Below are 13,597 nucleotides of genomic sequence, written 5' to 3' on the forward strand. Positions count from 1 at the left end.
ATGTTTGAGGATAGGTAATCTTTTCTTGTTTACAGGAAAAGTACATTGAGTAATTCTTTGTGTTGCGCCCCACTCTTCTAGGTTCATTGGGAATCTCTGGGTCATACATATTGGGTTCATTGGCACATGATTGAAATTATTGGTACATCAGGACAGGCAGAACAGAAGGCCCAGGAAAAAGCATCCAGCCTTACAAAGACTCTGAGACAGGATACAGGTAAGGCAGTACTTGTAAGTTAGGTGCATATTGCCTCAAGCTGCAAAAGTAAGTCTGTGTTCATTCCTCTGTCCCCTCCCTTTTGGGCTTTGTTCATGCTGCTCATTTCTTTTCTACGGTCTGGTTTTAACTTGCTCTTTCTTCAGTTTGCCACTTGGAACAAATGGAACTTGCTATTAAAAGGATATTTCCCCCCAGCTGGTCATGTGTTTAAAGGTTTCGTATCCCTCCTCTTGTCTGATTCTGAGAGATTGAAAACATGGAGCTGATCAGCTTTTGAAGAGTAGAAGAATTTGAGACTTTTTGTCATGTTATTTTTTCAACTGTCTTAGCCATACAATTATTATTTCATTTATACTCCGTCCAGGGGTCTTTCGTAGAAAAAGAGCTGGAGGAACTCATTAGCATAACTCATTAACATAACTCATTAGCATATGCCACACCCCTTGACAGCACTGGAAATGTGTCATTAGCATAACTGATTTGCATATGCCACACCCGCTGACATCACCTATCCTGGCTGCTTTGGACCCAATCCTGGCCATTCAGGGCCAAAATTGGGCCCAAAATGGCAAAAAGGGGCTGAAAATAGCCGAAAAGGGGCTCAAAATGGTCAGGATTGGGCCACTGCTGAACAGGAGAGTGATCCACCACCCGTCAGAGGCCCAATCCAAGCCGTTTCAGCCCCAGTCCAGGACAAAACGGGCCCAAAGTGGCCGAGAGTCAGGTGGTAGGGCCACCTGACATGTGACCTCTTCGGGGAACTACCAGAACTGTGTTCCTGCACGTTCCCCCTCAAATTGAGCCCTGACTCCACCTTTCTCTCCAATAGGGACCCAAAGTAGTTTACATTGTTTTCTTCTCCTCTATTTTACCCTCAGAACAACCCTGTGAGGTAGGTTAGGTTAAGGGTGTGTGACTGGCTCAAGGTCACCCAGCGAGCTACTGTATTAGTACCCTACTTTTCTCCCCAGTAGAACCCAAAGTAACTTCTCACATTCTTCTCTCCTCTGTTTTTTTTTCTCACAACAGCCCTGTGATGTAGGTTAGGCTGAGTGTGTGTGGACTTACCTAAGGTTATACAGCAAGTTTCATGGCAGAGTGGGGATTCGCAAATCCTGCTCCAACACTAGCCACTGCACCACACTGGCTCTCATACAAGTGATATTTCACAAAACTTCAGAAGATGATATAAGGGATTGTTTCACTAGCTCTGTTTTAGAGAATTAGTATAGCACAGTGTTCATGAGCTGTTAGCTGAAAGTGCTGGGTTCAAAATTTGAGTTAATGGGATGGCTTAAGTTAAGTTGCTATGTCTAAGCCTCAGCTTCGTGTCTGTATCATGGAGATAATAATACTGGCCTGCCTTATAGACACACTGTAAGGATTATTGAGAAGCACTTGGAAATTTCAAAACTATAGAATTATTTCCCCATTATTTCTCCATCTTCCATTATTTCTTTGCCCTGCCCCCTTTGGCGGGTATTTTTTTCCAGTTATAATTTTTATTTTATTGTGAAAAAGTTAAAAAGATAGTACAGAAAAGAAAAAGAAGAGCACGATACATACAACTACTAAAGGCCTACAGTGGCCTACCTACCAGAGAGAAAGGCCTACATAGTACCAGAAAGAAAGAAAACCCCAGCTTAATAAGTGTATTGTTGATCATTACAGTTTTTTCCCTACGACACGTCCACCTTTTCACATCAATCAGCTTGTGGTCTAATTAATATCTTTTTTATATATCTCATCTCGCCAGCTGGATATTAACTGAGAGCGACTATGCTGTAGTGGTCAGAGGGTTGGTCTAGGATCTAGGAGGTTCAAATCCACACCCTGCTATGGAAATTCACTGGGTGATCTTGGGCCAGTCACACACTCAGCCTAACCTACCTCACAATGTTGTTAGGAGGATAAAATGAAGGCACTGAAAATAATGGGAGCTGCTTTAGGTCTCCATTGGGGAGCGAAGTGGGATATAAGTTCAGTAAATAAAATATAGAGAGAGAACAAAGCTGTGAGACTGGTTGAAAAATGGTCCTCTTTCCCCATCTCGTAGATCAGATTGTATTGCACGAGGCTTCTGCTGAGATACCCGCATTTAAAACGTCTGCCTCCTGAGAGGCAATAAAGCCTTATTTTGTGATTTTGTGCCTAGCTTCAGCTAACCCGGCATTATACCGTAAACCAGTTTCGGGGCTGTACTCCCTTCCGTACTTGACAGACCGGATGAATGAGAAATCTGGGACTCTGAATCGGGCTGAATGGTGGGAGCTGCTCTTCTTCATTAAGAAATTAGAAGCTCAGAAGCAACAAGAAATTATTCAGTTCATTCAGCAGAACCAGAAGGTAAACAGCTGGAAAATATTAACAGTCGGGGAATAATTTTAAGGCAAGAATGAACTCTCTCTCTCTCTGCTACTGTGATACTACTATGCCTTTTAATCACAGATCCATGGTATGCACGTGCACACACAGACACTGCCCCAGAGCTTCCACACTCCACCTGTTCACAATTGTCTTGTTTGCATTTTTCCCAGTGTCTGTAAAAAGTAGCCATTGTTTAGCTTCAAGGGGAGATAGCAGCTCCCACAGATAATACCACTAGCAGCTATTGGGGAGTGGCAGAACAAGAAATGTTTTAATTAGTGCATATTCTGTTTTCTGACTGGCTGTGCTTTATTGAATGCTGGTTCAGTTCATTTGAACATGTGGCCCTTTGGTTTGGGCGTAATTGATCTTAGGTGTATCATCTGCAGTGAGGTCTATGTACCTGAACTCTATTTGTTTTCAGCTGTCAGAGCTTAATGAAGAAGGCCTAATCCAGCTGTCTGTGCCAGTGGAGTTGGCTCAGAAAGTGCTGCAGCTGCTGAGCCAGCAGTGCCTGGGATGTACTCAACGGGACCTGCAACGTTCTCGTGTCTTTCTCAAGTATTGTCTCAGCAAAGAACAGGCAAGGCAGGACTGCCAAAGTGGGAGTGAGACCCGTGCGAAGTCTGGCAGCCTTTCTGAACCTATGGCATTCAAAATGACAAAGGAGTTACCCTATACTGAAGAAACTTTGCTGGTTCCATCTACAATGGAGAAAACAGACACACAATTGAATAAGGAGCTTTTCAAAGTGGAGGAACTTTATTTCCCAGAAACACTGGATGAAAAAGCCAAAGGTAAGTGGCAGCTGGCAGCCTGACCTTTCTTACACAACTGTCAGAACCAGAGACCCACCCCAAGGTTGCTGACAACAGCCACTTAGGACCCCTAGAAGCCTCCTGGAGGGCTCTGTCTATTTATCTGAGGCTTTTCAACCTCCAGGTTTGTCCTGGGTGAATATGTGTACAGGTAGCAAGCACTCTTGACGTGGGCAGGTAAAATTATATTAGGGTTTATGAAAGACAATTTTAGGGAGTGAATGCAAAGCAGGTACTACTCCAAAACAAACACAGGCAGGCATAAAATAAATAACAACTAAGCTTGCTGACTAACTTCTAACTAACTGACTAACATTATTTAAACTATCTTGCTTCTCTCAATGGCAGAGGTTCTCACCAAAAGTCCAGTTCATGCCACGCTGTTCTCGTAATGCCAGAAGACTTTGGCGTGAAAGCAAAATCTCCCCTCGCACACACTGATGGGAGAGTGAAAGAGAGCCTCCTGGGCTGCAAGCAGCCATCTTTCTCAAGACCTCTCCGCCAGTCAGGGCACGCTTGAATAATTAGCATTACTAGCCTGAAAACATTGGGGAGGATGGGTAGTGTGACCATTCCCAGCAGTCTCCCAAGGTCGGTTGCCTGGAGCTGAGAGACTGCAGGTGGAAGTGATTAAGCAAGGCCACATATTCCTTCCCAGAGCAGGCCGACTTACAACTTAAATCAGAGTTAATTCATACGCAGCTCAGAAAGTGCTGCGGCTGCTGAGCCAGCAGTGCCTGGGATGTATCCAAAGGGACCTGCAACATTCTCATGTCTTTCTCAAGTATTGTCTCAGCAAGGAGCAGGCAAAGCAGATATATAATGTATACATATATGTTGCAGGTATATTTGCATTGTTTCACGACAACAACATACTTAAGAACATAAGATGCCCTGCTGTATCAGAACAGTGATCCATCTGTCTAGCATCCTGTTTCACTCACTAGCCAACTGGTTGCCTTGAAGGGTCAACAAACAAGCCATAATGGCCAAGCCCTTCCCTTGATGTTGTCTCCTAGTACTGGCACTCAGAAGTTTACTGACTGCATATGGAGATTTGCTTTAGTTACAATGGATAGCAGTTATTGTTGGATCTATCCTCCATGAATATATCTAATCCTCTTTTAAAGTTATCTATGGTATGGTCTACAGGCTTTTCTGTGACTGCATGAAATTGTGGAATACCCGTGGAATGGACTGTAAAGAAACAGGCAGGCAAAAGAACAAATGCGTATGCAGCCAGTCCCACTCTCTTACGGCATTCCCATCAGATGCACGTTGCCACCACCCTAAACACTTGATCAGTGGGAGACATGCACAGAATCACGTCCCTCAAGGCACACTGTCCAGCCCTGGCTTTTCTCTCTCCAACTCACATTTGGCTTAAGGAGCTGCAAGAGTCTTTGAGTCGAACTAGAGTGAATGAGCCCAGCAGCTGCCCCAAATGGCAAATGCATCCTTCCTGCCTTTCCTTCATGACTTCCAGAAGAACTTGCTTTCTGTTGTGAAGTTAGAACATTTTGCATTTCCTTGCTTCTGGTCCTCACCAGTGGCTACTGTTGTGTGAAAAAATGCAGAATGTCCAAAGGCCGTAACATGAGGCAAGTTCTGGTAGAAGGTACAGGGAGGAAGAGGGAAATAAGATATATAGCTGATAGTGTCTCTGTTAGCCAGCGGGAGGAAGACATTTACGCAGAATGTGATGCATTTCTTGCATGTGGTGATGAGACTCCGTTCCAGGGGGATAAAGGTAGATTGGGGAGGCTGGTAATGGGGGGGGGGGCGGTTTTCAACTCTGCCATGAAAAATCCTGTGGTTGCGAAACACAAATTCATCATTTGTGTACATATTTTTTGCATATTTGGGAAAGCTAAAATATGTTCAGTGTCTGAAGATTAGTACAAACAGTCCCCCCCCTCTCCCCGGCTTTGTATATTGAAAATTGTATTTGCATAACAATAGAGAAAGGGTTGAAAATGCTGTGCAGAAAAGCAGAGGATAAATAAATAAGGGTTTGGTGACAGAGACAGGAAACTTTTAGTTTCCCCCTTGTCCCCTAAACATTTAACAAAAATAAAGGGATTTTTTTTTTACTATGAAATCATGAAAGCTGGAATTGCTAGAAATGCTCCCCCTCCCTACTCTTCTTGAGATTGCAAGGTTTCTTTGGTATTAAGTCCATGTTCTCTTGGCTTGATATTGCCTGTGGAAGGTCTTAGAATCTGCCCAGGTCGGAGAAAAGAACTCCTAAAAGGAGTACTGGGAAAAGGACAGAAGGACAAAAGGGTAACTAGGAAAGAGCAGCCTAGGGGTTGGGAGGCGCTGCCAGATCTGACTGATGCTTCCTGTTGATCAGTTTTCTGCAGTGTGAAAGTGGCAGGGAAGAAAAGCACCTTGGAGCAGCTGGCAGAGGTCGTGGAGGTGATCCAGGAGTCCGGTTGTGGCATGGTGCTGCAGATGGCAGGCCTCAGATTTATCACCAAGATCATGGAAGAGGAGCCTGGGCAACAGAGACAGCTCATCAGAGCAGAGGATGAACTCACCATCCGGTCAGTGCTGTATTTTCTAGGATCTCTGCTAACGACGGGTGCTGAAGAGGGCCCTTTCCATGACTCTGTTAGAGACCAGGCCGGAGTCTTTTCCTGTTTTTTAGCTGCATTGCATAGTTAAAGCAAACAAACAGTGCTGCATACAGGAGATATTTGAAAAGTGGCTTTCATTATTCTCCTTTCTTTTATCCTCACAAAAACCCTGTGAGGTCAGGTTAGGCTGAGAGTGTATGAGTGACTGGCCCAAGGTCACTGTGCAAGCTTCCATCGCAGAGTGGGGATTTCAACCTGGGTCTCCCAGAAGCTAGCCTGATGCTCTAACCACTGCACCACACTGTTTCACTGTTAAATGTGTTTGATTAACAGCCAGGTACTTAACTGAAATTTATATATTATGACTCTTTAAAGAAAAGGGCACTTCCTTGTACAGTTTTGTCAACAAGAGCTGCCACACCTTTTCAGGTGATAGACTCTCCTGAATACTTCCTTTTCATCAGATTTGGGAATATAGGATATTCCCTATTTTTAAAACTTTGTTCTGCTCTTGCACGGATGGAGCTCCCAGTGACGTCACGTCTAGGGGACTGATCAAGCCCACAACAGCTTTGTTTCCACAATGCTGCAGCATCAGATGCCCCCAGACTGTTCTCTGGCCCCTTTAAGATGCTCCCTGTAATAACAACACACTAGAGCTGAAATGTTGTCAAAAATGAGTTCAACTACCGTTCAAACTGTAGAAGATCTGGGTGAATAGAGTTCTGCAAAGATGGAACCAGGACCTGTTGGAGTGATGCTTTGCATTTGATTGCAGCACTTTAGTATAGGAACTGTGCCACATTTTGCTGAATCTAGATCCTCCTGTATAGTTGCCTGGTAAGTTTTCTGTTCATCCCCAGAGGGAGATGTAGGTTGTGGCTTGGGCCTGAACAGTCTTCTAAAGGTCAGACTCTCTGATGACTGCCCCCTCTTACCGCCCTCAGGGAGAAAACTATCAAGATGCTGGTGGAGCTGCTGAGCTGCCGAGCAGAGAAACTGCTAATCGTGTTGGTGCTGCGGGTGCTGTATGTGCTCCTGGCAAAATATGACTGGCGCCTATTCTTTGCCACCAAAGAAGGGATACGTGCCATGCTACGCTGCATGCTAGAGTACCCTACATCAGCACTAGTGCAGCAAGCTGGCCTGGCAGTAAGTGTGGGTGCAGAGCTTGGCAGAGTCAAGGGCAGCTTCATGGTGTGGGCAGGAGGTGGGAGAAGAAGAAGGTCAGCGCTGATGTGCTTTGGAAGCCCTGAGTAGAGGGGTTGGGTGCTGACTTTGGGAGGGCAGTTGATCTATGTTAGGAAGGGATGCATATCATTGTCCATTCCGAAGGGCATTGGGAAATGGAAAGTTAATGGCGTCAGATCTAGAATGTCATGGATTTTAACGGGTTTTAAAAAATGAGTAAAGAAACAGAAAAGATGGGACAATATCATTTACCTGTTCAGGCATCTGAAATTAGGAAGAAATGCATTCAGCATCAGAAGTCAAGTTGATTTAAAGAGCCTGTATGGAAGTTTCCTAGGAGCGTTTTTCTCCGTGTGCTGAGGCGTTTATCTGCCCTTAGTTTACCCCTCAGCAGACCCTCTTTCCTTTCCTGTCTGCAAGAAATGGCGGCTCTTTACTTTGGCCTCTAGAAGCTCTACGGCTTAGATGGGACCATGACTTGGGCGGGGTGTTGGCTGCTTAATGTCCTTCTCCTGGCTTTGGTCATCTGCATTTCGATGGCATTGACTGGCTCTGAGGTGGTCCCTCCTAACCTGTTTCTCCACCTCCTTTCTGCTAGCCAGCAAAGAGTCCCTCCTAACCTCTGTGTCTGTACAGAGTGCAAACTCAAACACTATAATCTGGCACTGCAAACGTTGCCGTTACTCCTGGGGTGTAAGGCTTTTCAGCACACTTCCCTTCCCCTCTCCCACACTTACTGTGCCACTTGTAGCTGCTGCTCTTGTTCCAGGCTTGTGGTGGTGGCCAGCCAGGCAAGTGACTGGCTGGCAACAAAACCTCTTTCTCTCCCTTGGGATGCCTCTTTGGGATGCATTTGAGATGCTGCACTTTGGTACATACCCTCTTGTTCTCTGGGTGCCTGAAATTATGCACATATCTTTCATGGAGAGTCAGAGAGAGGAGAAGTTTTCTTTTTGCTGGCTTCTCAGTATCATGGCTGGCCTTTGCCACAAGTCTGGCACAGCACTGCTGACTGCAGGAGAGGAAATGTGAGTGGGGTGGACTGTTTACTCCTATGAAAGCAGTGTGAACAAAAACAAATGTACGAATGGAAGTGAATTCCTGTACATAACAAGAACAGATGAAGACTAGTTTTGGAAAGTCCCTCCTAACCTCTAGGAGGGGGTGGGTGGGTGGGAATTGTAGCTCTTTAATCATTTTATTCTCTCTGCCTCCTCCCTGCTACTGAACTGCTGCCTTTGGCTTCAAGGTGCTGAAGGTACTTTGTGGTGTTGGGAACTCTGAGCTATCAGGTGCCAGTGGGATGTCCTACCCTCTGAACCAGTCCGATGCCCGGATGATGCAGGAGATCTTTGCCAACATTGGTTCTGCTTCCAGCAAAGTGGCCGACAACTTGCTCTGTGCTATTCCTGCTGCTATTGAAAAGATGTTGGGCACACCTGGGTAAGAGCAAATGGCTAACCTGGCTAGGCAGAGGAGGACTGATATGCGAGGCGAAGGAGGGCTGAGAGATCACCTAAGCATTCTTGTCTGCTGCTGCTTGACTTGCTAGCTGGTGGTGCTGGCTCCTTCAACTATTATTTGAGTTGTTGCCCTTCTGTTCATTCCTCCTCTTGCCCAATGGAACGACAATTGCTGATCAGACTGGACCCTCACCCTTTATTCCTTCTTTCCTCAGTGCTTTGTCAGCAGTACAAAATGGGCTCTTGGTGCTGAACGTGCTGATCAACAATCACAAGGGTCTGGCCGAGCAGCTGGGAAACCATGACGTCCATTCAGTTTTGCAGAACTGCTGCCGCTCAGGCCAGAAGTCCAATGCGATGCTGGCTCGAATAGTGCTGAGCCACCTGGCTCAGCATAAGCTGCCCCTGAGCCAGGAGAAGGCAGGTAGGGAATTGCTCAGCCTTACCAGTTTTGATCCTGCTTGAACCGTAAACATTGCCGAGTTGCCAGCAGTATCACATGTGAACTCTTATTTGTTGGTGGCATGAAGATGGTTGTGTATAAATGGCTGGCACCTGCTCTCTCTCAGATACAATTAACCTCTTATTGTTGGCCTTCTTATTGTCACTTGTGGGTGCTACTTCTGTCTTTTAAATTGCGTTTTTCAGGATTGTGTATGGGTGACCTGCATATTGCCGCCCTGCAGGGTGTTTTCTTAGGAATCTCAGAACTGGATGAGGAGTCTCAAAAAAGAAAAGTCTTTATTGCAGTAAAGCTTCTGACTGTGCCCTCCCAAATATTCACTCTCCACAACCAGACTCTGCAGCCTCCATCAACCTCAAGGAGACTGATGTGACAGAGTTGCTGAGCAGCCTGCATGAGAGCAGCATTTCCAAGGAGATGGTGGCAGTGCTCAAGTGCTGTCTGCGTGGCAGGGGTGTCTGCCCTGAGGAAGACAACTTTGAGTTTTTCACAGATGTGCTGCTGCTTAGAGAATTGGCACAGGTGGCATCTGAGAAAGATGTACAGCTGGCAGCATTAAAGTAAGTTTTATGTAGTTCAGTGTAAGAGCATGTGTGATGTGTGCAGTCCTAGCTTCGGCATTCTATTGGAATCCCTAAATCATTGTAGGCAGCAAAGGTGACAATACTAGGCTTAGGTGAAGCTTAAGGCATTAAGATGAACTACAAAGATTCTTATGTCATCACTGGAGGGCTGCTATTTTTCAGTCTGGAGAGAGATCAGTCTGTGAAGAACTGAATTTCCCTGAGCTGTTTTCATTGGTATAAGTGTTTTCGGGCCCTACTTCATGTTTTCCTCTTCTAACATTCTCCCTTCTTTCTTGGCATAGGCTTTTGAACAAGAGTTTGGCTAGTTCCTGGCGGGATACAGTGTCCTGGCATTCATGCATCGAGCCATGTTTGTCTTCCATGAGTGCCCACATAAATGATCGAGAGGTAGGGAGGAGCTCCATTGAGAGTTCCATTATATACAATAGCAATTCCATGGAGTTCACAAACCAGACTATTATTCATTACCAAAGAAAAACACTCGGGCGTTGCACATTCTAAAACCCATCCATTTTTACATAACACAGAGCAGTATTTGTTTCTTGGTTTCCATACCAGACATCTGGCTACTTCGTGTCTTTGTTAGCTAACTTTGTGTTGTGTGATAGTGCATAAACAGGTTGTAGCATAACTGAACGCACCCGGTTTGCATGCAGAAGATCCCAAGTTCAGTCCTTGGCCATCTCTAATGTAAAGGCTCTTTTGTAGCTGTTATGGGAGAGCTGCTGCTTGACAGAATAGACTGTACTGACTTAGATCAATAGACCGACGGATATGAATTTGGAATATAAAATTTATTTCTCAAAATGTTCCTCCTCCCCATTTGCTTTTTAAATGAACAGTTTCTTGCCTGCTTTACAATGACCCCCAACATAAACACACATAGGCCAGTTCTGTGAAGAAACTCTGGAAGAGAGAGGGGGGAGAGAGAAAGAGAGAGATGTGATTTGCTAAAAAAAAAGTCCCCAAAATGGTTGTTGCTCTGCTGACTGAACACTTCCACCTCTCTTTGGCTCACAGGTTGTTCAGGGGTTCATCAATTTCCTGTACAGCCTCGCCACTCTCAAAAAAGATTGTGCTGTCATGATGTGCTCTATGCACACTAAGGAAGCCTTGACTAAAGTCCTGGAGAAACACAGCTCCAGTTTGTTGCTGGTGACGGAATTGAGGGACCTCATGAGCAACTGTGAGAAATATGCTTACCTGTATAAGAAGATGACATCCAGTATCCTGGCTGGCTGCATCCAGGTAAATCTGGTATCATTTTCCAGGTCTGGTTTGGGACAATAGGCCAAGTACCAGAGCCACCTGCAGGAGACAAGGAATGTTGAGCTGAGAATTAGCTACATCCAGAGAAAAACAGAGCAAATGAACTGATGTAGCAGGAAAAGAATTCCAGTTTCAGCCAGGTTTGGGTTTATAAAACTGATCATGTCTCGCTGTTAGTTCAGCGCTGTTTAATACCTTTGCTGCTCTCTTCTCTCCGCCTCCCCACCTTCCTGACAGATGGTTCTGGCTCAGGTAGAAGAACATAGGCAGAGCCGTCAGCCTATCAACATCCCACTCTTTGATGCATTCCTGCGTAACCTCTGCCAAGGTGAGTGTCCTTTGGGGGCTTGGAGGTCTAGGTGACTCGTTCTCTTAGGGCCCTGCCTGCTTGCCTAGCTCAGGTCCTTTTGTAGTTTCTCCCTTGCGTAGGCTGCAGCGTGGAATTAAAAGAGGACAAGTGTTGGGAGAGAGTGGAAGTTTCCTCCAACCCCCATCAGGCCAACAAGTTGGTGGACGGGAACCCCAAGACCTACTGGGAATCAAATGGCAGCACCAGCTCCCACTACATTAATGTCTATTTGTGCCACGGAGCAATAGTCCAGTGAGTGGATTAAGTAGGGGTCTCTGGGTAAATGATGTTTGGAAGCTTGGTTTTATGAGCGAAGGGCATCATAACGTGGAGTTGAAAAGGGGTGGCATTTCTTGTCGTTCGCCTGAAATGGCCTGTGTCCTCTAAGGCAAACTGCTGAAACTGTCATTCGTTGCTGGAATATCCAGCTCTGGGAGGGCTTTCAGCTGGACTTTCTTCTGTGTGTCATTTTGGGAGCAAGAGAAACCCAGCAGTGGCGTACAGCTAGCTTTCTTGTCGAGCCAGGCATGTCGGTTTTAAAGACACAGGCCTGTCGTGCCTTCCTGTTCCAAGAAGGTGTCAAGAGTTTCCCGCAAGGGCCTGGCTCCAGCCCTGAAGCCGCTGTTCCCTCCTCATGCAGGAAGATGTCTCTGCTGGTGGCCAGTGAGGACTCCAGCTATATGCCAGCCCGGATTATGGTCATGGGAGGGGAGAACGCCTCCAGCATCACCACCAAGCTCAGTACGGTTAGTACTGTTGCCTGTCTCTATGCCTGAAAGATGCTTCCGTGCCCAGAAACGAGCACAAAGCTCATCAGCATGTCTTGCCGTGATGTGAGGGGCCTTGCACATTTTTACTCTACTTTGCCTTCCTTCGGTAGCTCTGTGAACTTTTACCTGCTGCTGGAATATTGTTGGTCTTTTGGATTGTCCCTCCTTTTGATGCCCACTCACCCACCTTTAAAAATCCTAGAAGGATACGGCATACAAGCTGCCGGTCACCTTGGATCTTTGTACCTATCATAGTTGGAAATTCTGATCTAGGATTTGAGCCGTTCAGCAGGCACAAAGATGGTTTGGCATTGGTTAACAATGCCAAACCATCCATGCCCTTCATGGATTAGGGAATCTCACCTTGTTGAGAAACACACAACTGCACAAACCCTGTTTCCCCACTCTCTCATGCATTCTTGGGAGACAAATGGGTGATGTACTGAACAAATGCTTCACAATCTACAGAAAAAGTTTGATGACTGTAGGTTGCCTTGGTCCTTTTACTTGGCTTTTACATCTCTGTGCGGTGTTTTCAGCTGGTGATGGGGCAGTAGAAGATATTGCAGTGTGCCCCAAAGATTTCTTGCTCTCAGAGGGGTGGAGCTTCTGAGTCGGTAGTGCTGTGTGCAAGGCATTCTGCTCTCCACCTTCTTCAGCTTCCCGTGGCCTCTTGTCTATTATAGTGGTGGACTTTTGGCTGGAGGAGACTTCTTGTGAAGCTGTTCCTTAGGGTTCAGCTGCAGAGCCTGCCTCCTCCACAGACGTGATGGGCTTCTGTGCACATTTAAAATTCCTTCCTTGTCTTCATAGTGTTACTCTATTATGTGTGTTGTTGTTCTTGTGTCTCTCTCCCAATAGGTGACTGTTCCACCATCGGCCAGCAGAGTGATCCTCTTGGAGAACATGACCTGCTTCTGGCCGGTCATACAGATTAAGATCAAGCGCTGCCAGCAGGTAGGAGGGTGTATATCTTAAAGTCAAAGCAGTTAGAAGGGAAGGGACCCCGGTCTTGCTTGTCTGTGGCTGTGCTTCAGAAGTCCTGCCACCATTACTGGCTCATGTAAAGGCCCTGTGTTCTCTGCAGGGTGGCATTGATACTCGTGTGCGTGGCATCGAGGTGCTGGGCCCCAAGCCCACTTTCTGGCCCATCTTCAAGGAGCAGCTGTGCCGGCGCACGTTCTTGTTCTACACTACCAAGGCACACACCTGGTGCCAGGAGATCTCAGAAGATCGGATGCAGCTGCTGCAGCTCTTCAACAGGTATCCTTGTCCTTCTCCTGGGGCTGCAGAGTGGTGTGGTGCCCTGAGAGCCTCTTGCCTGTAGGCCCAGGATGGAGAGGTCTCACCCACGTCTGGGTCCCAGGCCACAGGATGAACAGGAAGAGCTTAGCAGCTTTAAGGAGGGATGCTCCCTGCTAAAATGCCAATTCCCAGCACCCACTCAGTTGCCAGGCTTAATTCACAATATCCACCCTCAACATCCCCACTCCCTACATGGGCCACCGTAAGAGCTCT

The 13,597-nt window shown here is 46.3% G+C and overlaps 1 protein-coding gene across 3 annotated transcripts in view; it reads left to right on the forward strand.

The window, feature by feature from the left end:
• CUL7 (cullin 7) overlaps positions 1 to 13,597 on the forward strand; it is a 30,142-nt gene that overhangs the window by 6,928 nt on the left and 9,617 nt on the right. For all 3 annotated transcript variants that reach the window (XR_008597385.1, XM_054984289.1, XM_054984300.1), the window contains exons 5-19: positions 82 to 217; positions 2,376 to 2,566; positions 3,012 to 3,384; positions 5,762 to 5,954; positions 6,935 to 7,139; positions 8,428 to 8,621; positions 8,857 to 9,065; positions 9,439 to 9,664; positions 9,973 to 10,078; positions 10,712 to 10,939; positions 11,198 to 11,288; positions 11,390 to 11,561; positions 11,950 to 12,055; positions 12,941 to 13,036; positions 13,167 to 13,342. Coding sequence is in view for 2 of the 3 variants with exons in the window: in XM_054984289.1 (XP_054840264.1) it covers positions 82 to 217; positions 2,376 to 2,566; positions 3,012 to 3,384; positions 5,762 to 5,954; positions 6,935 to 7,139; positions 8,428 to 8,621; positions 8,857 to 9,065; positions 9,439 to 9,664; positions 9,973 to 10,078; positions 10,712 to 10,939; positions 11,198 to 11,288; positions 11,390 to 11,561; positions 11,950 to 12,055; positions 12,941 to 13,036; positions 13,167 to 13,342 (2,702 nt within the window). In the remaining variant the exon portion in view is untranslated. The remainder of the gene's footprint in view (positions 1 to 81; positions 218 to 2,375; positions 2,567 to 3,011; positions 3,385 to 5,761; positions 5,955 to 6,934; positions 7,140 to 8,427; positions 8,622 to 8,856; positions 9,066 to 9,438; positions 9,665 to 9,972; positions 10,079 to 10,711; positions 10,940 to 11,197; positions 11,289 to 11,389; positions 11,562 to 11,949; positions 12,056 to 12,940; positions 13,037 to 13,166; positions 13,343 to 13,597) is intronic.

The sequence above is a fragment of the Eublepharis macularius genome, chromosome 1 (genome assembly GCF_028583425.1).
Source record: "Eublepharis macularius isolate TG4126 chromosome 1, MPM_Emac_v1.0, whole genome shotgun sequence".
NCBI lineage: Eukaryota > Metazoa > Chordata > Lepidosauria > Squamata > Eublepharidae > Eublepharis > Eublepharis macularius.